The 27,271-nt window shown below is 33.0% G+C and overlaps 2 protein-coding genes across 3 annotated transcripts in view; one reads left to right on the top strand and one right to left on the bottom strand.

The window, feature by feature from the left end:
- Positions 1 to 8,591: 8,591 nt before the first annotated feature.
- The window catches only part of LOC124352976 (SWI/SNF complex subunit SMARCC2), a 37,338-nt gene continuing 18,658 nt past the window's right edge, over positions 8,592 to 27,271 (top strand). The window contains exons 1-4 of one of the 2 annotated variants that reach the window (XM_046802738.1): positions 8,592 to 8,837; positions 10,969 to 11,088; positions 13,661 to 13,765; positions 26,472 to 26,640. In XM_046802738.1, coding sequence (XP_046658694.1) covers positions 8,721 to 8,837; positions 10,969 to 11,088; positions 13,661 to 13,765; positions 26,472 to 26,640 — 511 coding nt within the window. In that variant the 5' untranslated portion in view covers positions 8,592 to 8,720. Of the gene's footprint in view, positions 8,838 to 10,968; positions 11,089 to 13,660; positions 13,775 to 26,471; positions 26,641 to 27,271 lie in introns of both variants that reach the window. The other variant, XM_046802737.1, reaches the window with a different exon arrangement.
- On the bottom strand, positions 21,822 to 25,117 carry LOC124352977. Its single transcript, XM_046802739.1, has 3 exons — positions 23,575 to 25,117; positions 23,092 to 23,224; positions 21,822 to 22,481 (listed from the first exon to the last, which is right to left on the bottom strand). The coding sequence occupies exons 1-3, from the start codon at positions 24,990 to 24,992 to the stop codon at positions 21,906 to 21,908; spliced, it is 2,127 nt and encodes a 708-aa protein (XP_046658695.1). The 5' UTR covers positions 24,993 to 25,117; the 3' UTR covers positions 21,822 to 21,905.

Below are 27,271 nucleotides of genomic sequence, written 5' to 3'. Positions count from 1 at the left end.
TCAACTTTTTCTTAAATAGAATTTTAAAGTTTAGAATAAATTACTTAGATTAAAACCAGCCTATGATCGATACTCCTAGATTAATACAATCATCAATATCCTATTAATAATATTATATAAGAAAAAGATTGGATGTTTGAAACTCAATCAAACTCTAATGCACAGTTTTAGGCCAAATTTGGCATGCATATTGTTTATATTTAACAATAAAACATAGACATATTGTTAAAATGAAATAGGCCTACTACTTACTATAAAATACTTATTCTAGAATTTTGAAGTGCAAAAAATTTGAATGTAGTAAAATCTAACTTTTACTATAGATGCCAGTTGTGACGAATTCAAATTATTTAGTTTATTTTGAATAGGCAAGTGAATTTATTAGTTTTATTTTATATTGTAGAACTGTATTAATAGTAGTCGTAGGCACAAAAACGGAGGGACCGGGCACTGATAATACTGAAACATTTGCTCTGTGACTTCAATTTTATGCATCAAACGAGCAATTTAAATTAATTAATTTTGAAAATTTAATGGAATCACTAAGTAATGAAATAAAGAATGTCTTTATTGTACATAACATTTAATTCTTCGTATAACAAAAATGCCCGAGTTAAGTTTCTTGCGGAGCTGTTCTAGATGAGGTTCCCATGTGAGGTTATTGTCAATTATTATGCTTAAATATTTACTAGATTTGACTGTAGTAATTTCTGGGAGCCCTTGGTGGTGGTTTGGATTTGGTGTAAAAATGAGTTGTTAACTTTTGCTTTCGTTTAGGACTAGATCATTTGATAGCAGTATTGTCTGGCCATGTTGAAGGCTATAAAAGTATCTACTTCCAGTTGTTCTTTATTTTTATTTGCAACAATCAGTGCAGTATCATCAGCAAACATCACTGCTTTACAGAGGTTCTGTAGGTAATTTGGAAAGTCGCTTGTCAAGAGAATGTATAGGACAGGACCAAGGACCGATCCCTGGGGCACTCCTATAAGTTTACTGATTGGTAGAACGTCTGATTTTGCTTTCTTTACTATTTGGTTGTCTTTATATGTGATCTTTACCAGTTGTTTTCTGTTGCTGAGGTAACTGTCAAACCACTGAAGTTCTTTTCCATTAATACCAAGATTTTGTAGCTTTTTGATGATCATTTTGTGATCAAGGCAGTTGAATGCTTTGCTGAAATCCAGCAGTATCGTTGTTGCTATATAGCCTTGTTCCAGTTTATGAAAACACTAGGGTGCTACTATAGTATCACATTAATGTTCAATGGCATAAAATTAGAACTTTCTTGAGGCTGTGAATGCTAGCAAGCACCCTATTACAAGTTGCAATGGCGTAGTCTGCTCAACGATGATTTTTGGCCAGTGTGAGTCCTAAGCTTCTCACTTTGTTACGATGAAGGTTGGTTATTAAATATATTTAAGGTTGTAACAATTATTTAAGCCATTACACTAGTCATAATACACCAAACATAAAGTGCAACCTTTATGGAAGAAAGCCATCGAGGGGGTAGTAGGTCTGTTTCTTACTGTAGAGGCATATGGTACTGATTAGGTGTGTAAAACATTATATCATTCCTAGACTGAAACAAAAAAATAGGATGATATATCGAAAGAGATTATGAAGCAAGTGCAGTGGATTGGCCAGTGCAGATTGAATAGCTACAAGGCTACAACTTCTCACATTCTTTATATCATCAGACTTGTAACTAGGGACACTACATTTCAGAGTAAGAAAATCACCATTAGATAACAAAGAATGAGAAAGGGATATTTAGATGAAGGGCGTGTTATTCTTATACAGGGTGACAATTAAGTTTGGAACCTCTTTTTTAATTTTTGAACCACGATAGAAAGAAATACCAAAGTTCACACGTGCTTACTGGTGATAGTAACGCACACACATCTGCCCAATTACCGACCGGATAATCCCTTTGGGGGACGATCCACAAGTCAGACAAAATTCTTAAATAGCAGCATAGGTCAAGTTTGGTATCAAATTAAAGGTCTTACTTAGCAGAGTACAATGTCGTAAACCCGGACTTCAAAAGGTGGATTCATTCACTAGTTATAGCTATTTGAATTTTAAAACAATTGAACAATGTAAATTAATAAGTATTATAAAGTAAACACCAATTTTTAAGTACCTGTGATCAAAAGTAAGTGTTCAAAATGTTCCCCTCCCATCGTCTGGGCAATGTCCCAGGCGGTTTGTAAAAGCCATCCACTGCATTTTGAAGGTAGTCACGAGGAATATCTTGAGTTTCTTGGACTATGGATTTCTCAGATGCGCCAAATCTCGAGGCTTAGTACGATAAACTTTATCTTTGAGGTATCCCCAAAGAAAAAAAAAACAGCTGAGATAAATCAGGGGAACGAGCAGGGCCACTCTACTGCACCACGTCTTCCCAATCCATCTGTGAGGGAATATTGTATCCAAGTATTCTCTAACAAGGTGAGCAAAGTGTGGTGGTGCGCCATCTTGTTGGAAATAAATTCTTTGAAATTGTCGACCAAGAGCAGCTTGTAGTGCAGAAATTATCTCATTTTGGAGAATTGCTAGATACGAGTCACCATTTAAATTACCATTGATAAATAATGGGCCCACAATTTTGATTTCCTATAATACCTGCCCAAACGTTAAGTTTCTGTAGATGCTGTGTATGACTCTCTTCTTTCCAGTGCGGATTGATGTTGTCCCCAATACCGACAATTATGTCTATTGACACTGCCATTCAACATAAATGTTGCCTCATCAGAAAAAACATATCGTTCAAAAGGATTTGTTTTCGGTCAATTCTATCCATCATTACTTCACAAAATTCGAGCCGCCGATCGAAGTCGTCTTTCATTCAGTTCCTGAATCAGATGTACTCGGTACGCCTTGAAAGCTGCTTTTTTAAAACACTTTTCTAACTGACTCACGAGACATTTCATGACTTTCTGCAGCAGATCTAACTGATTCATTTGGATTCTCGACGAAAGACTGAAGAAACGTCTAATGATGGCGGCTTCAACCCGTCACTGTTGTTGGTCTTCCAGTTCTGACACGATCGTTAACGCTACCAGTCTCTACAAAACGGGCCACTGTCTTTAATTACTGTGGATTTAGAGATAAGATATCTCTCTGGAAAAGTATCATTGAATAAATTTGTAACTGCTATATGATCTTTCATTATCTCCCCACCCACGCATCATTAAAAGAGGTATCCTTTCACGCTCACTAAGTGACATAACGATAAATAAACAAATTAATAACCAATTTTTAAAACTTGTTAATGACCTGAAAATTATTCCATCTGCATAACTAAACCCGCTGAAAGCTTCAGTGCAACTGAACTGTTACCTTCCTAACAAAATACAGATAACAACGGTTGCAGTCAAAGTTCACTCTTTGGGGGAAAACCTAAAGAGCCACTTTCACATTCTAACAGTAGTTGTGTTATTGATAATACTTATTGATTTCCTGGCTTCGATTACTACATTGTCAGATGATGGGAGGGGAACATTTTGAACACTTACTTTGATCACAGGTACTTAAAAATTGGTGTTTACTTGTATTACTTAATAATTTACATTGTTCAATTGTTTTTGAAAGACTGATATTCCAACCCTTCAAGGTTGATTACAGTTGTGATCTAGACTTTGAAGTGGGAGGTATAAAAGTCAATCTAAATTCCGTAGGAAAAATTACAATCATTGGGCTTATACAGATCCCCAAATGGCTGCTCAATAAATTTTTTTTGAAAAATTTGAATCCCTTCTAAATTTTCTCTGTTCTAATTCGTTGAAAGTTTATCATTTCAGGTGACTTTAACATCGATGTTTTTGGACCACACACCAACCCCCTGACTCAGCGGCTACGCGATATTCTCACCTCTTTCGGCTTAGTTTGGTCCGTGAACACGCCAACACGAGTGAGTGCTACATCGAGTACGGCCATCGACAACGTCATTACAAACGTATTAGACGTTTCGGTTTCCGTTCTGGACGCGGCTGTCTCCGACCACTTCGCGCAGGAGGCCGTGATCGGGAATCTCAGTCCGAAGATCGAACCTCTTTCGGTAAATATAAGAAGAGATCTTAAAATTCAAAATATCCAAATTCTTAACAGATTTCTCCAAGAAGAATCCTGGTTTTTTATTGATAGTTTTGATAATGCGGAGGAAGCGTTTTCTGCGTTTACAGACCGTTTTAATTTTTATTTGAACATCACTTGCCCTTATAAGTCATTCAAAGAGCGATCAGACAAAAAACACAACACTTGGATAAATCAAAACATTCTCAATTTAAGAAAAACATTAAAATTTTATCATTCAATTTACATAGAATCGACAAATGAAGAATTCAAAAATTTCTTTCGAGCATACAAGCTAAATTACCGCAAAGAAATAAAAGCCGCTAAGGCTCGGGATATCGAAAATAGACTAATGAATTCTGAAAATTTTTCAAAAAGTGCGTGGAATATAATTAAAAATACAACTCAAACACAAGTCCTAAAACATTTCAAACCTAACCTTAAAATACAAGGTAAAATAACAAAAAATCCGCTTGAAGTGGCAAGTGAGGTTTAATAACTTTTTCTCTCCACGGTTGCTGGGCTGGACCCATGTTTTAGTGGGAACAGCACCCGAGAGGACTCATTTATGGGACCGGTCTCGTCCATCGGTCCTGTCTCCTGTGAGCGAGGCGGAGTTGGTCTGTGTGGTGCGGGAGCTGAAGCCGAAAAAGTCTGGTGACATCAATGGGATGTCTGTGTGGTTACTTAAGCGCTGGCTTTAAGCACATTTCAGTACCACTCACAAAATTGATTAACCTGTCGTTCGCCCAAGGCGTTTTCCCCCTCCCCGTCCACTTTGAAGACAGCAAAAGTCATTCCAATTTTTAAAAAGGACGATCCTTATGTCGCAAGTAACTATCGTCCAATTTCCATTCTTCCGGTCCTCAGCAAAATTTTCGAAAAAGCCTTCCTTCGACGATTAGAAGATTTCTTCTATCGCTTTGAAGTTATTTGTAATGAACAATTTGGATTTAGAAAAAACAAATCGACTATTGATGCTGTCACGAGTCTCATTGATTCTGTTGTCGATTGGTTTGGAGAGGCGGGAACATGTGCTTAGCATATTTCTCGACCTCTCAAAGGCCTTTGACTGTGTGCATCATGAAATACTGTTGCCCCCAGTTATGGTCAAGCGGTGTTCGTGGTTTGCCTCACAAATGGCTCTCGTCATACCTAAATGATAGAGAGCAGTGTGTGCAGATCGCGAATACCCTCTCAGGAAAAGTTAAAATACCCTATGGAGTCCCACAAGGATCGATTCTAGGGCCTGTCCTTTTTTTCGTCTACGTTAACAGATTGAGTTCATCAATCCATAATGGAAAGATGATCCAGTATGCTGACGATACGACTCTCTTGCATTAGATCAAAAACCAAACCAGATCTTGAAATCAAAGCCTTTTGAAGAACTCAACTCATGCATTGATCATTTTTTCAATATCAATTTGAAAACAAATTGTCTAAAACAAGCGTGATTAATTTCTGTTTTCGGCAACATGAAAACGAAAATCCGACCAATTGTGATGGTGGATGAAACCATAATAGAAGAAGAAGAATCCACCAAGTTTCTTGGGATGCACCTTGATCGATGGGCTGACATGGGACGTTCACATTGAGAGTGTCTGTTCAAAGGTTGCTTCTGGCATTTATGTCTTACGCAATTTGGTAAAATTCTGTTCATTGGATATTCTGAAGACAGCTTACTTTGGCCTAATACATCCACATTTAGCTTAATGGTCTAAGATTGTGGGGTGGCTGTTCCAGATACAAATTTAATAGAGTGTTTAGAATGCAAAAGAAAGCTGTCAGAATCATTTACAAATTAAATCAGAGAGAGTCGTGTAAATTAGCCTTCGGGGAGCTTGGATTACTCACTTTGCCTAGCCTCTACATTGTCGACGTCGTGCTATACTGCCGATTCAAGTGCGTCTCACTTCGGGGTAGCGACGTACACCAATACGGAACTAGAGGCCCCGGGACAACTTTCGTATGGCACAGCACAGAACTACTGTTTTTGAACGCTTGCCATCTCAGGTTGGTGTGAGGCTAATCAATAGGCTCCCTGAAGAGATCAAACGCGTCAATAACCACAAACAATTTAAATCTCGATTAAAACACTTCTTAGTGTCCAAAGCATTTTACTCAGTTGACGAGTTTGCGATGGGTCGCTGGGATAGTCTTCACTAACATTTAAAAAATTCCAACTCCCCTTCTGATATCCAAGAAAATTTGGCCACTATCGAGAAAAACGGTGGCAGGTGGCACATACCCAAAAAGTAATTTTTATTTTTAAATTTACTCGAATATTTTTTTACTCAGAATTAAAATTAATTGTGTTAGTTATTAGATTAGGACTTTTATTTCTACATGACGCCTTGCAATACAATTATTATTAATTGTTTCCTGCAATAAAGAATATTATTATTATTTTAAAAATTCAAATAGCTATAACTACTGAATGAATCCACCTTTTGAAGTCCGGTTTGCGGCATTGTACTCTGCTAAGTGAGACCTTTAATTTGATATTAAACGTGACCTATGCTGCTATATAAGAATTTTGTCTGACTCCTTGTGGACCGTCCCCAAAGGGATTATCCGGTCGGTAATTGGGCAGATGTGTGCGTTACTATCACCAGTAAGCACGTGTGAACTTTGGTATTTTTTTTTTATATTGTGGTTCAAAAATAAAAAAAATGAGGTTCCAGACTTAATTGTCACCCTGTATACGTATAATTTAATAATACAAAATTAATCTCAAATGGGTATTGAAATATTCGATATAGTATTAGACGTTTTCAAGCTTTAGCCAATCATTATAGTTAGTTGTTCTAAAGAAGATCCCTGACAGAGCCGGGTGCCAGCGATCACACACACAAACACACACACACACACACACACACACACACACACACACACACACACACACACACACACACACAAAACATCTCACTTCAAACGTATACCACATTAAAATATAAACTTATAAATACTCGGAAACAATCGTTTACTGATTGGATAGTAGTATTCACCCATGTATTTGAGTAAAAGAAAAATATTTTGTGTGTTATTGTGGATTATGATAACCAAAAATATAGAGAAAAACGCGGGTTTCTTTTTAAAATTTAAGTTTTCTCCACTTTAACTCATCATTATTCTATAAGTAATGACAGTACAAAAAAATCTTATACAGCATTTGTTGTATGTCTCTTAAAGAACGACATACCAAAAATTGAGAGTTCTAAGTAAATAATTAAAGGTGTAATTTTTTTTACAACATCGGTTATTAGTTATTATTTTGAGATTTTAAAAATAATGTATGATATATTACATTATCATACTGTACGTACTGGTCGTGAATACTAATAAGGTGGTAATTTCATTTTACACCATCTCAGAAATACAATATACTTGTAAATTAGTTTAATACATACATATTAATGTAATGAATAAATACTTAATATATAAAGTATAACGATTATAAAATAGCGTATCAAAGTTAAATCAGTAATTTTACATATTGGCATATTGTAAGTATACAATTTTAATGAATTAACAGAGAATTTGTATATTTGATGTAGGTTATATAGACTCTCTATAACAATTATCTTCACCGTAGCATAGGGATAATGCTGCAGCTCTGTTACTGAGAGATAACGCTTTCGACTCCCAGAAACTAAATTTAGTTTAAATTGGTTTCCCTTAAAACGTCCGTTGTGACTTATTAAAATGCATCTTATGTAAAAAAACTCCTTAAAATGTTTAATGTAACCGATTAAAATGCTAGCCACTATTGTAAAACGTACTCTCTAATAGTATAAGATTAACTTGTTATATTGTACAATACTAAATGCATTGCTCCGACTTTTAATTATAATTATTAATTTACTCCATTGTTTTACATAACAAAAACACACACACAAATATATATATATATATATATATATATATATATATATATATATATATATATATATATATATATATATATATATGTATATGATTTTAAATAAACATTGAGTCGCAAAAAGTACTTGCTCTTCCGGGACTCGAACCCGGATCACTCACTCGCCTGGCGAGCTTGTTAGGCTACACCATATAGCCCTTACTTTTTACGATTTAATTATTTTGTATTTAACCGTATTTGTTCGAGGTTCCATGCTCAAAGTAAGCAGAACCTGCTGAAATTCAGCAAACAAGAAGAAAGAAAGAAAGAACCGTATTTGTCACATATGTGTTTAAATAAGCAACTAACATATGATCAGCTTCTAATAATATATTCTACATTCTAATACAATATTGCTAATATTTTTAAGAATATAAAATGTGTCTATAACAACGTGTTGTATCTTTGATTTTACTAGTTACACAACTAATAAAATCAATGTGTTATTAATTTTTTATTTTGTCACAACTGCGACCTTCATTCGCCTCATTGATGGTCTTGCTAAGGAGGAAGGACCGAAGCGTTGTTTTGTGTTTTCCTCTATGCTCGGTCGTTCTCTGCCAACCTTCGCTTTATTCTCAGTATTTCCATTTTAATCAGTCATGAGAATGAGTCCCGGTGGTCACTGGGCAGTGTAAAAGTCGTCAGTCACCGCCATTTTGAGTTTATGTCCGGCATTTGGGATTGTTTGGAAGGAAGATAAACTTGTAATTAAGTGAAAATGTTGGCACTTGGACCCAAAAAAGATGGTGGACCAAATATCAAATTCTTTGAATCGCCTGAAACAATTTCATTGTTTGATGGGATCAAATCGTGGCTTCAAAAGAATTGTAAAAAGGTATACATAACCTAATTGACAAGTAAACATTTAAATATTATTTGTTTAGCTTTTTATTATTGATTATAAAATGTTGTATCGTTCCAAATTGGAATTTTACCTATGTGTAAGTTAGAATAGCCTGAATAACTTTAAACATATCCTCAGAATTATGTGCTATGTTACTTGTTTACGTTATGATGGTCGGACATTCTCTACTATGATTTTCTAAATCAAATACCTTGTTGTACAAATAGTGATACAAGATATTTGCTCTATAGAATATGTCTCAGCTAACTGTAATTATGTATAATTACAATATCAATTTGTGTTCTGAAGAGTTACAATTTGAATAGGGTTTAGCCTTAGTAAGCAAAGTCCTGGAGTGAAACTGATATGTAAGTTACCAACAGGGCGAGACTTTAATAAGCGGCCTACACTTGTTATTCAATTCCTATTATCGAACAATTTGATATATTATCCAACTTCAATGTATGTAAAAATCGTACACAATAAGAGTTAGGCTACCCCAATAAGAAGAATCTCTACATTATAATTTTAAATAAATAAATTTTACAATAATATAACAAAACCAACTATGGCCTAGACTTAGATATAAAAAAATCTTTATAATATTTGTAATTTGCCCAGATGATATCAATAAGTAACCGCTTTTGTGTAATGGAAGAAAGAATTCTCCCCATGTGTTACCAGCTGCCAAATCCACATGTTGAAGCCACTTAAACAAATCTCGTCACTTTTGAGAAATATCTGACATAAGATAATATTATTTTCATCATGTTCATCGCTATTTTCAGTCTCAAAATTAAGTTACTTATTGTTGTTTATTGTTTACATTAAAACTACTATAACTAATAAGTTGAAATCATAAAATACTAAGTTAAATAAATTATAATATCGTATTACCTTTAGGATAAAAACAATCAAACCATTCGATAATAGCAATCGAATAACGAGTGTAGGCCGCTTATTAAAATCTAAGTTACCCACCAACAGTAACAAGTTTTACTAGGTCTACCACATAATATAAGCTAACCCCCATAACAACCTTTTTTATCAGGTTTATATATATATATATATATATATATATATATATATAATACATATATATATATATATATATATATATATATATATATATGTAAGACCTAAAATTTAAACATGTTGGTAATTTTTATGCAATACTGTATGTGGTTTGTAAGTGCTTACAAATTCTGAAAATAAAAGTAGATTATTTAAGAAATTGTAAAAATGGTTTTAAGTAATGGCTAACATAAACATTATCCACCAAGTTGAATAATATTATTTTATAAATTTATCCTCATCTCATCCAAAGGAATGTATATTTATTTTGACCTAACTCGTATAAGGAATGCTTATTTAACCTGACTCTAGACTCAAGAATCCTTTGATTCGGTTTAATTTTATATGGACTTGCTACTCGTAGTTTGTCGTCCATAGCACATGAGGACACCCCATCGTATGGTTCTATCTGTCTAGTTCTTGAATTATTCCGATTAAGTATCTATGGGAACATTGAAGACAAACAACAAACTATTGTTTTTTATTCTGCTTATTTTATTTTGCTGAGTATCATCAGTATTCAATAGGCTTAACTGTCATTTGATTGCCTTTATAGTGACAAGAGTATCAAAGCAGTTATGTTGTTCTACTGGGATGTTTCTTGATTATTTACGATAGTAGGATTGATTTTTTTTTTTAGGAAAGTGTTTGATTTGGTGATATGTTATCTCACAGCTAAATTAAATTGCCAAAATGAGAGCTAAGTATAGCAAAATCAACTGCTGGTTAGAGAATGTTTTTTGCCTGACAGTAATTAATAAATTAGGCATTCAATCATAGTTAAATATAACATTTAATATAAGTAATATATTACATTTATTGTGAATTTCATTATGACTATTTGAGTTAAAAAATCATGAAATTAGCCAAGTTATTGAGGCTTTGCTGAAAACTTTAGTGTAGTTATCGTATCTTTGTTCAATAAAGTCCAGCCGTAGTGGTCATCGCACATGCTAAAGCAACCATGTCAAAGGATTGGTTTAAAAAACATATTTTATTCTATACTCATTAAAAAAACAATTTTTTTGAAATAATATGTTTGTTACAGTATGTCCAAACTGATCCTCCGACCAGCAAAGGTTTGGCACAACTTGTGATCCAGCTCATACAGTTCCAAGAAGACAATCTTGGTAAAAATGTCAGCAAACCCCCTCTTACACGCTTACCAGTAAGTAGCTCGCTTAAGTAAATTACTTAATCTAGAAAGAACAAATGAGTTTTCAAATATTGTGCTTGAATTGAATCATAACTCTGGTATAAATTTGAAACCCTTTAATAGGCCTAAAAATATTTTACATTAATCTGATTATGTGTTTGTTAAAAATTTTACATAATTTTTACTGAATAAAATTACGATCCCTTATTTTCCAATTGACTTGGTAAACCTGCCATCTGCACAGATGAGTTCCGTGGAACTTGTTTTTGCTTGCCATTTGACTTCTGTTTGCGGGCAAATTTTGTTTTGCTCAACAAAAATAGTGCTACTTCATTAAATGACAGTTACATTAACCAGATATATGTTTATTTATACAGAAAGGGAGTGATATGGCCATAATCCCTGAGGTTCAAATTAAAGGAAATAGTGAATTAAACAATCAAAAGTATGTAAAACTCTGTTTATAATGAAAGTAGGTATTTGCTTTCAGAACAATAAGGATGGAAAGTATGGCAATTAATTTAAGCGTTGGTTGAACTGAATTTGGACTGGGTCCTAAACTAATGTAAAAGGTACATGCACCTTTTTGGAAGGCAAGGACTCGATATTGAAAAAGCACTTCACCGTGCTGGGACTATTAAGAAGTGGGGCAGACAGCTTTGAAGAATGGTTCGTCTCTGCCCACAGAATATTCTTCTGGAAATCCTCACTGTGTGCTGGTTCCAAGAGAAGAGCAATCAAAACCTAAACTCAATTAAACTTTGAAGCAAAAAGTGCAGACAAGTAATATTTATAGCTGCAACTACCCAGAAGACTAGAAACTTACAGACCGAGAAACGAGCTGTAGCCGAGAATAGAAAAAAGGCTCGACACAGCTACCAGCCCAACCACCGGCCAACAAAATAAAAGTGGCAAACACCACAAGTATACACACATTTGGGCAAGGATTGGAACTGCAGTGGCATGACTATAGGAGAGATTAGGGAGATATTACCACCTCATAGAGCCTTAAAACAAAAAATAAAATTTGTGTAGCAGCAATTCAACTGTTTGAAATACAGCAGTTAAATGTCTTACTTCGAATTAGGCTTATCTGATTTATTCAAGTTTTGATTCACTCAGATTCTTCCCATACTCTGACGTGATTTGCTCTTCAATCAGATTCATCCCTCCCATCTGAAACCAAGTCCTTGTTACGCCGATGTGTGATAACATAAAAAAATATATATGTTGTAAATTGTGGATACTTAAACCATATTCAAATTAAGAGTCCCTGTGCTGATATTGCGTTATTCCCAATGCTTCATTTGTGGGACTACTCTTAGGATAAATAACTAGAAGGCAAATATGTTTTGAAAAAATAATTAATTCTTTCACAAAAACTAAAGCTAAAACACAGAAGAGATAATAAATCTTATTTTACAGAATCTTACTCCATTGTGACACATTGAAACCACCATTGTCTTTAATGCTCCACGGACATTTGCTTGAATTATTGTACACAAAAGTACTTGGTCATCCGCCAATTCTTGAAATGGCAAAATTTCCTTCTTCCCTGAGCTCCTTGTTGTAAGTTTTCTTGTAGAACAACAGAGCCCTAACAAAGTAAGATGGCTCCTATTGATTGTCGCAAAGGGTGGGCCAAAAACCGGCATTGCAAGTAGTGTTTCAATCAGGCAATTACACAATTGCGGCTCATTGTGCAATTTCTTGGCAAAGTTAACCTTGAAAAAGGGGTTTCTGCCTTTGAAGATTTGTTATGTTGATAAATAACATAAGAATTTACGATCATGAAGTTAATCACTCCACAGAATACTTTGTAAAACAGGCAAAATAAAGCACAGAATATATAAATGGCATTCCCAACGGTTCGTCCATGAAGCAACGTGGCCTATAAATAAAGTAGAAACACAGGGCAGAAATACCACACGAACCACTTAGACTCAAAGACAACTGCAGGTACTGGAGAGAAAGGGTTGAAACAATTAGTGAGTGGGGGAAAAGTGAAATTGCTCCTGTCGTCTGTCAGGGACTCTTAAGGTTAATTTAATAGAACGTAATGTTATTTTCTGTTAACAATTTTGCTTTTTTCTGATAGTAGTAGGGTGGGCTGCAGTGGGAAATGAGAAAGGTTAGATGTTAATAAGTAGCTACAACTTTGTTCAAGTTAAAATTAATACAGAATCTGCAGATAAGATATGTTTTAAATTGTTCATATTCTTAGACAAGGGTCAAATTTACCACAAATTTGTATATTTATATTTGATATGTGTTATATAGATATTTATATATTTCTTTATAATATTATTGTGTTGGATCAGTGTGAATGTTTCCTCAAATGAACCATATTTGAGATGCCTAGTAACACACTGTACCAAATCTGTTCACTATGTTTCTTTGAAAATCACAAAAATACAATACTTTTTGTTAAAAAATTGTACTTTTAGTTTTTATATATATATATATATCTAAAATTAAAAACTTTTTATTGCCTAAAGAGATGAGTTGGAATAAAATAGATAAAACCTGTACTTAGTTATATTTATCTATATAAGAAATATAAATGTTTTACTGTTTGTTTCAGATGCGTTGTTTCCTGGACATGAAGCCAGGAGGGGCTCTATGCCACCTATTGGCTACGGTATATAAATTCAAGAGTGAACAGGGTTGGCGGAGATTCGATTTCCAGGTTAGTAAGGTATGACACCACGGGTGACCCGCACTCGCACTTCACTAACTTCACTCTAGTTGTAACGCACGGCTTGGCTTAGTGTGTAGCACCTGTTTTGTAAGTACCTTGTGATGCTATTTTATGTGTATTGTTTTAAATAATACTAAACATGATAATAATACGTGATTAATATCAAATACTCGTTTATGATATGACTAATATAAATAATTTGAATGTACGGGGTTCCTTATTAAATCAAACTTCCTGAGTGTGTCAATTCAAACAAGTTTTCAACTCCAGTTTTATACACGTAATGTTTCTAAAACCTCTCAATGTCATTTGCCACGTCTCTTTAATCTCAATCCCAGTTGTCTATTTCAGACAGTAGTGGTGTATTAAAGAAGTTCCTTTCCAAATTAAAATATTGAAATGATTTCAGATCTTTTGATGTTGAGTGGTTCGATACTGGATAGTATATATAGTACAATAAAAAGTGAGGAGCCGCATCCAAACATTAGTGTCAGTGTGTTTTAGGAATTCAGGAAAATATCATCCAAGCCGGGTGCTTTCTTTGTAGAAGAAGCGGTAATTAAGCTTCTCTAATGTACAGGATCTGGATGCTTTCAGCAGATTCTGCCTTTTTATAATCTCATTAATTTGTACATCATTTTCTTGTTGAACAGAGAAGTGCCTTGGATCAACTTCTCAAACCTTTGTCAATTTCTTTATGGCTTCTTTATAAGATTAGTTGGCAGATTCAGCCATTTCAATGTCTTTTCTGTAAACACTATTCCTCTCTTAAACTTCATACTATACACAACTTGTGTAAGATAGAATCAGCTATATGAAAATGTTTTCAAGTGACAGAATATGATGCACCTTTATAGCCCATAAAGGTTTTCCAATCTTCTGTAGTAAAATTTCATCTTGGAAAGGAAATGCTTTTTTGAAGGGTTGTCTTGTACTGTATAATTTCCAATAATATGATAGGCCTGTGGTACAGACTGGAAAAGTACCAAGAACTTTCTTTCCAACTGGTTCAGTCCAGTTTATAAGACCTATGCCATTATTATAGGGTTTAAGCAAGGATGAAAATTTTCCTAGCACAAATGCTACAGGCTCTTCAGACTCTTTAGCCAAAGATATTTTTCCTATATAGTACTTATTAATATATTGGTGTTTAGCGGTTATTCCAATAATACTTATCAAAAAACAGCCTGAAATTCTGTAATACTTTAGTTTTCAGAACCAATATTTACTTGAATGTAAAATACTGTTATTAAAATATTTAAAACCTCAATAATTAACATATGAGATTTTTGTGAAGAGATTTGATTAAAAACAGTTTAGTTACAAAATAACATTTAAAATTTAATTGATAAATATGTAATGAATAGTCTTCTCTCAGTATAAAATAGAAAATAAAATAAAATAATATAGTAATTTTTTATGAAACAAGTTACTTTGAACATCAGTTTATCTTTAGAAAACTAATTAGATCCTTGCTAAAGAACCAGCCTCATTAAATCTGTATGTAGCCTTCTTTGTTTTATAAACACTAATGTTTAAACCTTATTGAAATGAACTCCTTTCTATTAGGTGCTTAAATTGGTTATACTTAGTCTATTACGAATGTCTTGTCTTTCCAAATAAAATATGACTATAACATAAATTTTAAAAAATCTTAAAATAAATTTTAATGAATAGTCTTCTCTCAGTATAAAATAGAAAATAAAATAAAATAATATAGTAATTTTTTATGAAACAAGTTACTTTTAACATCAGTTTATCTTTAGAAAACTAATTAGACCCTTGCTAAAGAACCAGCCTCATTAAATCTGTAGCCTTCTTTGTTTTATAAACACTAATGTTTAAACCTTATTGAAATGAACTCCTTTCTATTAGGTGCTTAAATTGGTTATACTTAGTCTATTATGAATGTCTTGTCATTCCAAATAAAATATGACTATAACATAAATTTAAAAAAATCTCCAGTACTAATTAGAGACATATAGAAAGCTCAATGTTTGTTTTCATTTGTATGTGTGTCAGCCACAGCGCACCAGCACTGTTTTCATAGCAACAAAGCATGGCCGTTCTTTGGACATTACTCTTGCATTGTGCATTACCGTTCGTTGGACACTACTCTTGCATCGTCAATGATCTGCTCGCGTCATTGTCTGCAAGAGAAAGCCGTAATCATCTTTTCTCACACGGGCTTTAGATCTCCAATGGCAGATTAAGCAATGTATAATTAATTTTCAAATTTGCAGTTTAGTTTTCTAAAGCACCAAAAACCAGTACTTTGTGTATTCTTACAGACACAAAACTTGGTTAGGTTTGTAAATAATTTGCTTTATATGTCTAGTTACAGAAATAAATAAGCTAGATTTTAATGTAACTCCTATAATTTTAGCTCTGTTACTTAGTTTTTGGTTAATGTTCAAACTCTGGGTATTTACACTTTTTGATCTGAGAGTAGGCAGGCGCTTTCCAACCACACAATTTGGCAGTGTGGTGCGGTGTCTAATATTTTGTATTATTTTATCCTAAAGTATTATTGAAAACAATATTTTTAACACTGTAAACTTATTTTTCAAATGCGATTTACATTTCGTAGTTAGTTGTTCTATCTCGTTTTCATTGCAATTTTGCAAGAGTTTATCTAAACAGCTTTGCATTTCATCGGGTTGTTTAGCAAAATCGAGAACAGCTTCAACCTAATTATTATTATTGAACGAGTATCCCCAATGGCTGTAGTAGTTGTCTATACCTCCAAAATAAAAGATGGAGGTTGTGCTATATTTGGCCAATATATGTTGGAAGACTTGGGAGTATTATTGTACATAGTTTCAGAAATCAGAAAAAACATGTAAACCACCTAAACAGCATTTGTGAACAAGTGATATGTCAAAGACCTGCTTCGTTTGTGTAGTCATGTTGCAAGTCTTGTGATCGACCCCTGTAACTTTGCATGAAGTCTCTTGCATCTTTATCAAATCCTCAATGTAAGTTTCCTATAACACAAGCGAATCATCTTCATATCTGATGAAGAAAATCTTAATTTATTTTTCTGACATCATTGCTATGGTGGCATTTGGGCCAAATGTTACCACCATAACCAAACTGTCCTGTAGGATCTCTGATTTGTATACTGACTACAGCCTATTGAGATCCATATCCCTTGGATTAACTTGTGATCACTATTTTATTAATCGTTTAACACATTCTGTTGTATTAATCCTTCATTTTATTCACTATTACTTATTAAATTTTGGTGCCTTTTCTATATATTGTATTGAAACATGTGTGTTTTGTACATTTGTATTTTCTCTTTAACATGTTACACTCACTCTTAACCCTTTGTAAGCCACTAATAAATCCATTAACTTTCCTATAACACCTAGACAGGTAAAAAATTTTGTTTCTTTTAGTTAAAAACTAATTTTTATTATAACTAAATTATAAAAGATAAAAGAAAAAAAGTATAAAACAGGACTCTTTACTAAAAATTAGCGTATTTATTGATATAAATAAAAAAGAACTATTTACAAAACTGTTTATTTCAAATCAGTTTCAATTTAATTGTAAAATGTAATTAAAGTGAAAAATTTAATTAAATTTTACTGTAAAATAAAATACATTTTTCAAACTAATCACAACACTACCACATGATGAAGAATAATAACAAGATACGTAGTAGACGTGCACGCTCGTGACAACTGAGATAGCAGTAATACACGCCACAGATATGTTTGGTTATGGCTCTGTTGGAGACGCAGAACTGACGAGCAGGCAGTCGGAGTTAGACAAAGGGCACTCCCGTCCCGCTGCTGCAGAGTGAAAGTCATTTATAAATACTTCCTCGGCAACCGCGACAAGCACGGAACAAGCATCGGGCATTTTGAAGGCCGTTTGTGAACTAAAAAACTCTCCAGGAGACATAACCTATAATATTGGATATAACTGTATTTGGCATTTAGGTCAAAGTCTGCCATTCAAATATATCCGTCTACGACGTGGGAAGGGATTTGAATGCAATGAGGTTAATATTACGTTAAATTACATTAATTCACATACAATATAACAATAGTGTGGCTGAGGGTTGGAATATCTGACATAAAAGAAGTAATTAACATCAATATAGTGGTGTAACTAGGATTTGGATTTGGTGGGGGAGGGAGGATGAATCTGATTGAAGAGCACACCTCACTGGGGGGGGGGGGGGGGAGGTTTGGATGAATCTGAATAAATCTAAATTCACCAGTTGCGTATCTTATTATTACAAAAACGTATATTTAAATCAATGAACTTTAAAAGGCTTTAGGGGTGAGTATTATGATTTTAAAGCTAATTTGCTAAAAAGGTAGGATTACGCTACACGAAGTAATACGAGTAATAGACTTTGCTAATGTTCAACCAATTAATGATATCAGTATAAAGATAACATTAAAGAATACTGAGTAACTTTAGGCAATTTTCTCAAAACTTGGAGATGAATACTATCAGCCATTAACCATGTACTTATTCCATATAATTATAATTCAGTTAGAGCTTTATGCATTGTAATTTTACTATCTCGCATCAAATATATTTCTACCTATCGTATAGAGGAATTAATATTAGGATGTATTTTTCCAGCTGAAATTCTCATCTATAGTCAGTCATAAGTTCTTAGTTAGATAATAACTGTTATCATTTTATAATCACAATCAAAATTAATAGACCCATAAAAACAATTGTATGCATGATATCTAATCTCCATATTAGATTTTTACAATGTCATGTTTTTTCAGATACGAGTGAATAATTATTCTCTTTTGGCTTCTGATTATAAATTCACTATTATGTGAAAAGTTAATTTAAAATGATGATGTAAAATACCTTTTTAATCTACTTTTTGGACTTCTTTTTGTAATTTCAGCCGTAATAAACTAATTAATTAGAATCCTAGCAAACCCCCTCATATATACAATGTGATATAATATTTCTTTCTGATCATAGTCAAGGCTGAGCTATTTCATCCAATTATGGAGTAGAGTTGTAGGAACCTACAATGCAAGAACTTGTCTATTATTGCAGAACGATTCTTCGTTCTAGATTGTCTTAGCAAAACGTAAAACTATTTGATTCTCAGACCTCTGACACTTATTTACTAGATTTACTGGACTGTAGGTATATTTCCTCTGCAGTATTTGGGTGTCTCTTTTAAAAGTAAAATCCATGCCAATTTCACATCAGTTAACATATCTAATATTGTACAATGGATAACTATAAATTCTTCTATAGTATTTTGAAATTTTAATTTTTGAAAATGTTGTTAGTATGTCAAAATAGTAAGAAATGTATAGAGAATGATTACAAAGTATGTTCTAATCATAAATTTTGAATCACTGCATATAGAAAACTCAGGGACTTTATTTAATGACACCTCCCTTTTGTGAGATAATTTTAGAATTGAAGAAAAACTTTAAAAAATGGACATTAATCTTTATTTATTCTGTAGATATTGAAGGTCAAGATTTCAATTTTGCACACTAAATGAACTCATAAACAACTTCTATTCCACCATTAGGAAAAGATTTAAATAAAGGTGGTAAATATTCCTCATTGCAAGCACTTTTGAGATATAAATATAGAATAATCCTTCAGCACATTCACTGCTAAGATAAATATTGAAACTCAATGGAGTGCTGAAAAATGTTAACGTATATTGAAAACAATGGCCGATGGTGTCCGGTCAGATGAGGCAGCACCCACGGTAAGTTCAGCATCTCCAATTGAAGAGATTAGCAGTGAATGTATTAAGAATTTTTAAACCCAACAAAGATAAAAGTTGTTTTGATGTCCTTCAGAAGGTTAAAAATTCATGAGGGATTTTATTTATTGTGTTGTTGACAATACAATAAATAAAATTGTAAGTAATGACAATACAAGATATTATTCATCTGCATTTTGTTTTTTTCCAAATGTTATACAAATTGTTGGTGTTTCAAATTGATATGTTGAGTTTAAGTATCTGGAAAATGTCTAAAAGTATAGCTCTGGTTTATATTTTAATTCATATCAGTTTTAGACTAGAACATCTACCAAATTTCTTAAAAGGATTTGTCAAATGATCCAACCATATATTTTTATGGATCCACAGGTTCATCGATATTTAAAATGATGTTCAAAGCCTCACAAAAAAACATACTTTGCAATGTATAAAGTTTAAAGTAGCAATCTCAATTTTTTGAGCTTTAATGTCTTTATCAGTATTTGTGTTTATGCAATTGAATGTTTTTACACCTGCACTATGACAAATCAGTTCTAATCCATTTTATAACTTGCTTGTCCCAGTACATTAGTTATAGCATGGCATACCCTGCATCTTTGTGGAATTGCAGTAACTAACTGATCTCTTGTGAATGTACCCTGTAAATTAATTACAAGACATAAGTACATATTTTAAACTTAATTGTTTTTAAGTATGGTTAGAAAAGTATATTTTAGTTTCAATATTTTGTGTAAATATCATGCCATTATTTTGTTTTTAGGGTTGTGATATATGTACCTGAATGGGTACACAAAGCCCGTCAGATATCGTTCATTTCTCTAGGGCATCTTACGTATGATGTGTAACATATTGAGTAGTTCTATTAAAATTTTTTCCTTATGTGGACCTAAATAATTTTTCATAATAAGTGGGGTTCAACTGTTGTAAACTGTATTAATATGTTCAAATCAAAATTGATTTTACAATTGTATGATTGGTGTAATCCTTCAAAGATGATATTACTATACATGTCTTGTAGAATTCATAATGGTTATTCTGGATATTCATGTAAGTTCAGATTCCTTTTTATCCTAATCACAAATTCAACCATATTCTTGGACATTCTCAGTAGAAAATGAAGATAATATGTAGTCGGTTGGGCACGCCATGCTGTACGGATGTACATCTGACCAGATATATGGTAAAGAGCGTTCCTCTAACCGATCAAGTACCGCTGTCTTATGTTACGGGAGGCTCAGAGTATTCTAACATGTATGATGTTTACACTGTTTGTTATTAATATTTATGTTCATCTAATGTGAATGTAGCCTCTTAATAAACTGTAGATTTATTAATAACATAAATAAATATCTACTGGGCCAATAGCTAACCACTGTACGTGGTGCTTTTTAAGTATTAATTATTTTTTTATTGTAAGGCTTATTTTACTCATAGTCATATTTAGTTAAAATTTTGACGTATGCATGCAGAGACCTTTTCAAATGTGTTTAGTTGATTTTTAACTCTGAAGACTCTGCACATACCACGAGGTACAGTGAAGAATTTCTTGGGATTTTTGTATTCAAACAGAGTTTGCTAATGTGAAATTCCCTCTGTTGTGTTTAACAGCATTGTCCTAAACCGCCGAATTTGAGTTTATAGTTTAGTAAATTAAAAGAAAGTTAAAAGTTGAATATTTGTATCAATGTATTCTATATACTTTTTTCAAGTGGTCCTCACCGACAAGTTTTGTTGAACTTGGTGAGGCCAAGACTATGTAAAACAACTGTTTATAAATAAAATAAATAAATAAATAAATAAATGAAGGCACTAAACCACGTGCTGACTTTTTCCGTTACTGTCGCTGAAAGGTGCGGTCTTTTTTTGGTAAAGTTTCAGGGTCAGATTTTGAATCAACTTAGGACAGTAGTGTGTAAACATTAAGTTCTCTCTGCTTTCGCTGCAACAGAAACAGAAGAAATAATATGCCCACAACATTTAGCAGCAAAACAGCAAATTACATTGACGATTAGTTTACTAGTTTCTCCACTAAAATTGCAACAAAGGTCAGAGAATGCAATTGTCTGTAAAGACTATAAAAATTGGTTGCTCAAAAGACTGTTGCTAATGTAGTATGTATCATGAATAAATACTAAACTATAAACTTGTTAATAACACAAGTGTAAATCAATAAGAATTTTGCACCCATTAGCATAGTTATCATTAATGGATTTTTGTTAAAAAATGTATCTATAACAGCGGTCTGTAATAGTTATCTATTAAGGTTTACTCCTTTTGTTTAAGATAACAAATTTATAAAGTTACATTTTGTTTTATTCCATTGGTTTCATTGTATATAATAAATACTCAAATGTAAACAAACTATTTTAATTTACAATATTATTTTTCTGTAATTTTTTGAACCTGGGTTGGCTGATCCTCCCACAAATTTTTATTTTCATCTGATTTCTTTTTGATTGGTTTCTTCTTAGTTTTGGCAGTAATGGAAGTTTGTACAACAGACTCTGTTAGGTCTGCTTCCGTTTTGGAGGCTTCAGTATCTACTTTTTCTTTTTCTGCTTCATCCTCCACTTTCTTCTGTACCACTTTTGGCAGATTGGGTTTCCTCCGAGGTTTTGGTGAGTGTAGTTCGAACTCCAGGGTAGACTCGGAGGATTCAGTGTCGCTATCGTGTTTCTTCTGTGTGATTGAGAAGGGGATCGGGATAGGTCCGATGTCGTCATCACTGTTCTTGGGGCAGAATGTGATGTTGTACACTCTGCCTTTCTTGTGGATGTGGATTAGTGGAGGTTCCTCTTTGTGTTCAAATTTTTTGTCCACTTCAAGCACTGTTTGCCATTTCTTTGAGTGAACTTCATCCTTTTTGCTTCCAGGATCTTCGCTGAATTTTTTCATGACTTTAATCATATTTTTTATGTTCTTTCCAATGAAACCAGGAGGCCATCCTTTTCTCTCCTGTAATTTTATAAGGATTTTTATTGTTAAATATGTTAACAAAAATTCATTCGTGAAAGAATAAAAATTAACATTGATGATTATGCCAAGGGAAGAGGTTACCTGATAACAACCCCAGGCAAGTTGAGTATTAAATATACAATAGTCCAAAGCCTTCAATGGAATGGAATGGCAGGTACCAGAAAAGGCAGCCAACCATAGCTGTAGTCTGCTTGCTTTGAAACTTTGTAGTCTTTTTAATGATCCTTTATGTAGGGGTTGAGTAAATTAAAGAGTCAACATATAAGTACATGATCCTTCCTCAAATTTATTTCTTACACTCTTTCTGTCTTTTTCTTATTTACCATTTATGTTACTGGTAGCTAATATAAGAAGATATGTGGAGATATTCTGATAGGAAAATTGTGAATCTAGCCCCCCTCCACCACCAAAGTAAAAAACATGACTGTATGGCTTAACTCATCAAAACATTTAGTTACTTTATGGATAATCCTGCTATGTCTGTGAATTTATACCAAATCAGGAATCATTACTAATTACCACGTTATTAAATGGCGTTAGTTATTCATAAAAAATAAGTATAATTGTAGTAATTGATTAAGTTACTTACTCGGATTCCTTTTCCTGGGTCTTCAATGTTCCACAGCCAACCCATATTTTTTGGCACTAGTTGTGGCAAGTCTAGACAATGCTTATGGCCCATTTTCACCCCATAGTGATCTGTATCTCCAGAGTAGTAATATCTGTCAAAATCATTGTATTACTTAATGCTTGTATCTGAAATATATTGTGTTTAACTTTCAAATTGTGACAAATATTAATGTAGTATTAATGGCAATGAGAGCTTTCCTTAGCTTTCTTGTCCTAAGTGAAAAATCACACTTTGATTAGTTTTGCAAAAAAACATAAGAATTTGTAAACTTTTTATACAAATGTCAAAACTATTTTTTCTTACTTCAATTTTTAAGTCCACATATGTGAAAACTGTCTCATTATTTTATCCAAATCCTAGTTATAGAGTAAATTGAAACTAAGATCTTATTCAATTTTTCAATGCTTCTATAACAAATTTTATGTGTGTTATGGAACATACCTGATGTAAGGAGGTCTGGATTTGATAATTGTTCTGCCACAGCTGTAGTACGTTAACGACTTAGATTTTACTGAGCAAGGTGGTTGCTTTTGTTTCTCTTCCAATGGTTTTATCTTCCTGTGACTTCTTCTATGCCTTTTTACGTATCTCTTTGACTCGTCATCGACTGATGTATTTGATCTTTTTCCATTTTTCTTTGAAATATATTCAGGTGACAGTAACCTGCTCTCTTCAACTGGATTAGGTCCAAGAGATACTTTGTTTTCATTTACCTGTGGAATTTTTATAGGTACTTGATTATTTGATGTTGGCACTGCTTTATTATCTTTTTCCTCCTTGGAGTTAGAAGATGGTTTCACTTCTTTGGTACTCTGCTCAGAACTTGTTTGTGGTTTATTTTTTTCAAGCTCTATCTTCATATTTTCTTTGTGATCCGTTATACATTTTTTTATCTCTGCACATTCCTTTTTCATTCTATCATCAGTCATTAATGAAAACGCTTCATTTTTGATTATGTTTCTAAAGGAACTTGGAAATAGATGCTCCTTAGAGTCATGTTGGTTTTGACATATACATATGCTGCATATGCATTTATTATCGTCACAGTGAGTTGGAGGCTTGTGTGATTTATTCAGAACTGATTCTTCTGATTTACAAAGACAAATACCACCACAGATACATACAGATTTGTCACAGTGGCTTGAAGGCTCGCATGGTTTGTTCAAAAACGATTCTTCTGGTTTACAAAGACAGTTGTCACCACACATATATTTTGATTTATCACACTCATCTGAAGGCTTGTATGTTTTTTTAAAAGTAGATTCTTCTGATTCACAAAGACAAGTCTCACCACAAACACATATAGATTTATCACAATTAGTTGGAGGGTTGTATTTTGCTAAAAGCATTTCTTGTTTCTTAGAAGGAAAAGTCCCAGCACTAGAGTATTTGTTTTTATCTGTATCTTTGGGAGATTTGTCCCATTTGTTTTGTGAATTATGTGAAAGCGATTCATCTGATTTACACTGACAAGTTCCTGCACAAATGCACACAGATTTCTCACAAGAGGTCAATGGCTTGTATGCTTTGGTTAGTGACTCTTCTGATTTACAAAGGCAAGTACCCACACAAATACATTTGAACTTGTCACATACATTTTTCGTACAAAATTCTTTGGCGATTTCAGTTTTTTGTGAGCTTGGTTCACACGTACATCGTGGTTTGCAAGTACACACGTCCTTGTTGTGTTTGCAGGTTGAAAAAAACTCACAGTTGGGTCCAAACTGACATTCTCCATCTTTTGCTTTGGCTTTTTGAGGCTGCAGGCTAGACATGTACTTTGTGGAACACAGACATTGAACAGTGTTTTTCTCCAGAATATCGTTCAATAATTGAGAGTATCTCAGTTTTCCTGACATGCTAGGAACTTGAAATTTGAAATATTTACACAATTTTGATTCAATTTGTGCTTGACTCTCTTGTTGAGAGTGCAATAAAATTAAATTTAGTTTAAACAACAATTTTGATGGAATAAAATATTTTATTAAGGGTTGCTTGGTAATATTAAATCTGTTTGTAGTAAAAATGTAGAATGCATGCATTATTATTTTAATTCATAGAAGGTTAAGAGAAAATATAAGATTTCTCTGTGCCATGTAGGAATGTTTGGTTGCAGTAAAACCAGCATATGGACTCTTACCCTTTTTCTGCTACAAATTGTTATTCTTATTTCTGTGATGTCAATGTATTCAAGTGAATACATTTAATGTAATAAATGTATTAATGTCATAAAATGTAATAAATAAAAAATGTAGACATGAGGAAAATAAAATGAGTTGTTAAAATGTTTAGTTGTACTACAAAGCTCCCTTGTATACTCATTGTTAGTTATTTGTTTAGCAGGTATAAGAAATTCATTTTTGTGTTTGCATTTTGAACGTGCTGTCTACAATTGTATATGTTAGGGTAATGTGGTTTTATACTTTGACACATGATTGAGTGTGAGCTTAGGTCAAATTATAATTAGCGCAAATCATTCTACGAGTTTAAAAAATGTGAAAGAATATTTTTACTTGGATATGCTTTAACATAGCTTAAGTATGTGGCTTAACTGAATTAAAACAAATTAAATTGCATTCGATCTTTTGTTGAATACTTTATCTGTTATTAACTAGCTACTTTTCAACGTTTTGTTCTAGAAAAAAGTGTTTAGCTAAAGGTTTTTTGTGGAAAGTTTGTGTCATGTAATTTCAGATAAATGACGATTAGAGAAAATTGCTTAGGAGGTTTTAAACAATAGGTATAATAATGGTATGAAAAATTCAGGTAACCAAATTTGATGTAATACAATTTATTCAATTTTTATAGTAGTGTCTTCATCTTCGGTATTTACTTTTTGAGCTCCATTTGAGCTCAAATGACTTTGAAAAACATTATCAATAACGTTTATTCGTCCTAATGGCCAAAACAAGAAGTACCACTTTCATTGTGCAAAAGGCTTAAATTTAATTTTTATATTAACTGATCACGGCCTTATTATACTACTCTTATGGCATGCGATACTCCTATTGTAGCAATGTATCAGTGTCAACTTACTTTCTATCTTGCAGCCAAATTTGTTCGTGTGGGCCACTAGCTTTTGAAAGTCAGCAGCAATCATGGCATATACAGCTTTATTTTTCTTAATGTGTTCGAAGAGGACCATAATAGGCTAAGAGACAACACGCACAATGATAAAACGGCTAGTGTCGGACTTCGAAAGCTTTGGCCGTGCTACATATTATGTATGCAGCTGCTTCAAGTTGCAAGTATGATGAGAACTAATTTGTTAGGTCACGTTGGTTTTTGTAGGCAAACAGAAAGTTTATTTCAGGCTCTCACATGTGTTTTGGTTGTAGAGTCCCTCTCGGATGGACCGGAACGTGGAGATGTTCATGAATGTAGAGAAGGCCTTGGTGCAGAATAAATGTCTGACAATGCCTATTGCCTACATCAGGCCAGATGTGGACAAGGCGAATGCTTCACGGGTCAGAGACATCATTAAGAGACACCAAGGAACAGTCACCGGTTAGTAACTTATATTGTTCAATAGTTTTAATGGATTTATATTCCCTAAGTGGAATTAGTCACCGTACATTTGTTACTGCACCAACGTTACATAAATATTGTTTGGTTCAGGAAATTTAATTAAAAGATTTATTTCAAAGTTGTAACTAATGTAAGGATTTAATTTAATTAATACAATTTCAATACAAGTTCAATATTTCTTATATAACAAAATGATTAAAGGACTGTGATTTACTGAAATCACATAAATTCTGTTCTTATTTAATATGTGAAATATATGGAAATAAAAAAGTAAAAAGATTGTGTTCCTTGAAAAAAAAACTAAATTCTTTCTCCAAATAAAATAAAAATTGTTTTATATGATGGAAAATCTAAAGTTCTAATACTAAAATAATATTAATTATATCTACTATTCACTTCAACAAAAGCTGAAGATCCACTGTCTTTGATCGAGATTCAACAAACTAAAATAAGAACATTCTCAAACAGAACAAAAGCACTTTGGTAAACTAAAATCTAAAAATGTGTAAACTAAAAAAAATTTCTAATTTTTAATTTATTTCCTCACGAAGCTCATCTGTTATAATTAATTAATTAATTATTATTAAAACTTATTTACAAAGTAAACATT

This window comes from Homalodisca vitripennis, chromosome 1 (assembly GCF_021130785.1).
Source record: "Homalodisca vitripennis isolate AUS2020 chromosome 1, UT_GWSS_2.1, whole genome shotgun sequence".
NCBI classification, from domain to species: domain Eukaryota; kingdom Metazoa; phylum Arthropoda; class Insecta; order Hemiptera; family Cicadellidae; genus Homalodisca; species Homalodisca vitripennis.
This window is presented reverse-complemented; position numbering and strand designations above follow the sequence as displayed.

Coding starts and splice junctions, on each gene's coding strand:
- LOC124352977 (XM_046802739.1), bottom strand. CDS start 24,992: ATGTCAGGAAAACTGAGATACTCTCAATTATTGAACGATATTCTGGAG. Junction 23,225..23,574: donor TCCAGACCTCCTTACATCAG/GTATGTTCCATA, acceptor TGATTTTGACAG/ATATTACTACTCTGGAGATA. Junction 22,482..23,091: donor ACCCAGGAAAAGGAATCCGA/GTAAGTAACTTA, acceptor ATAAAATTACAG/GAGAGAAAAGGATGGCCTCC.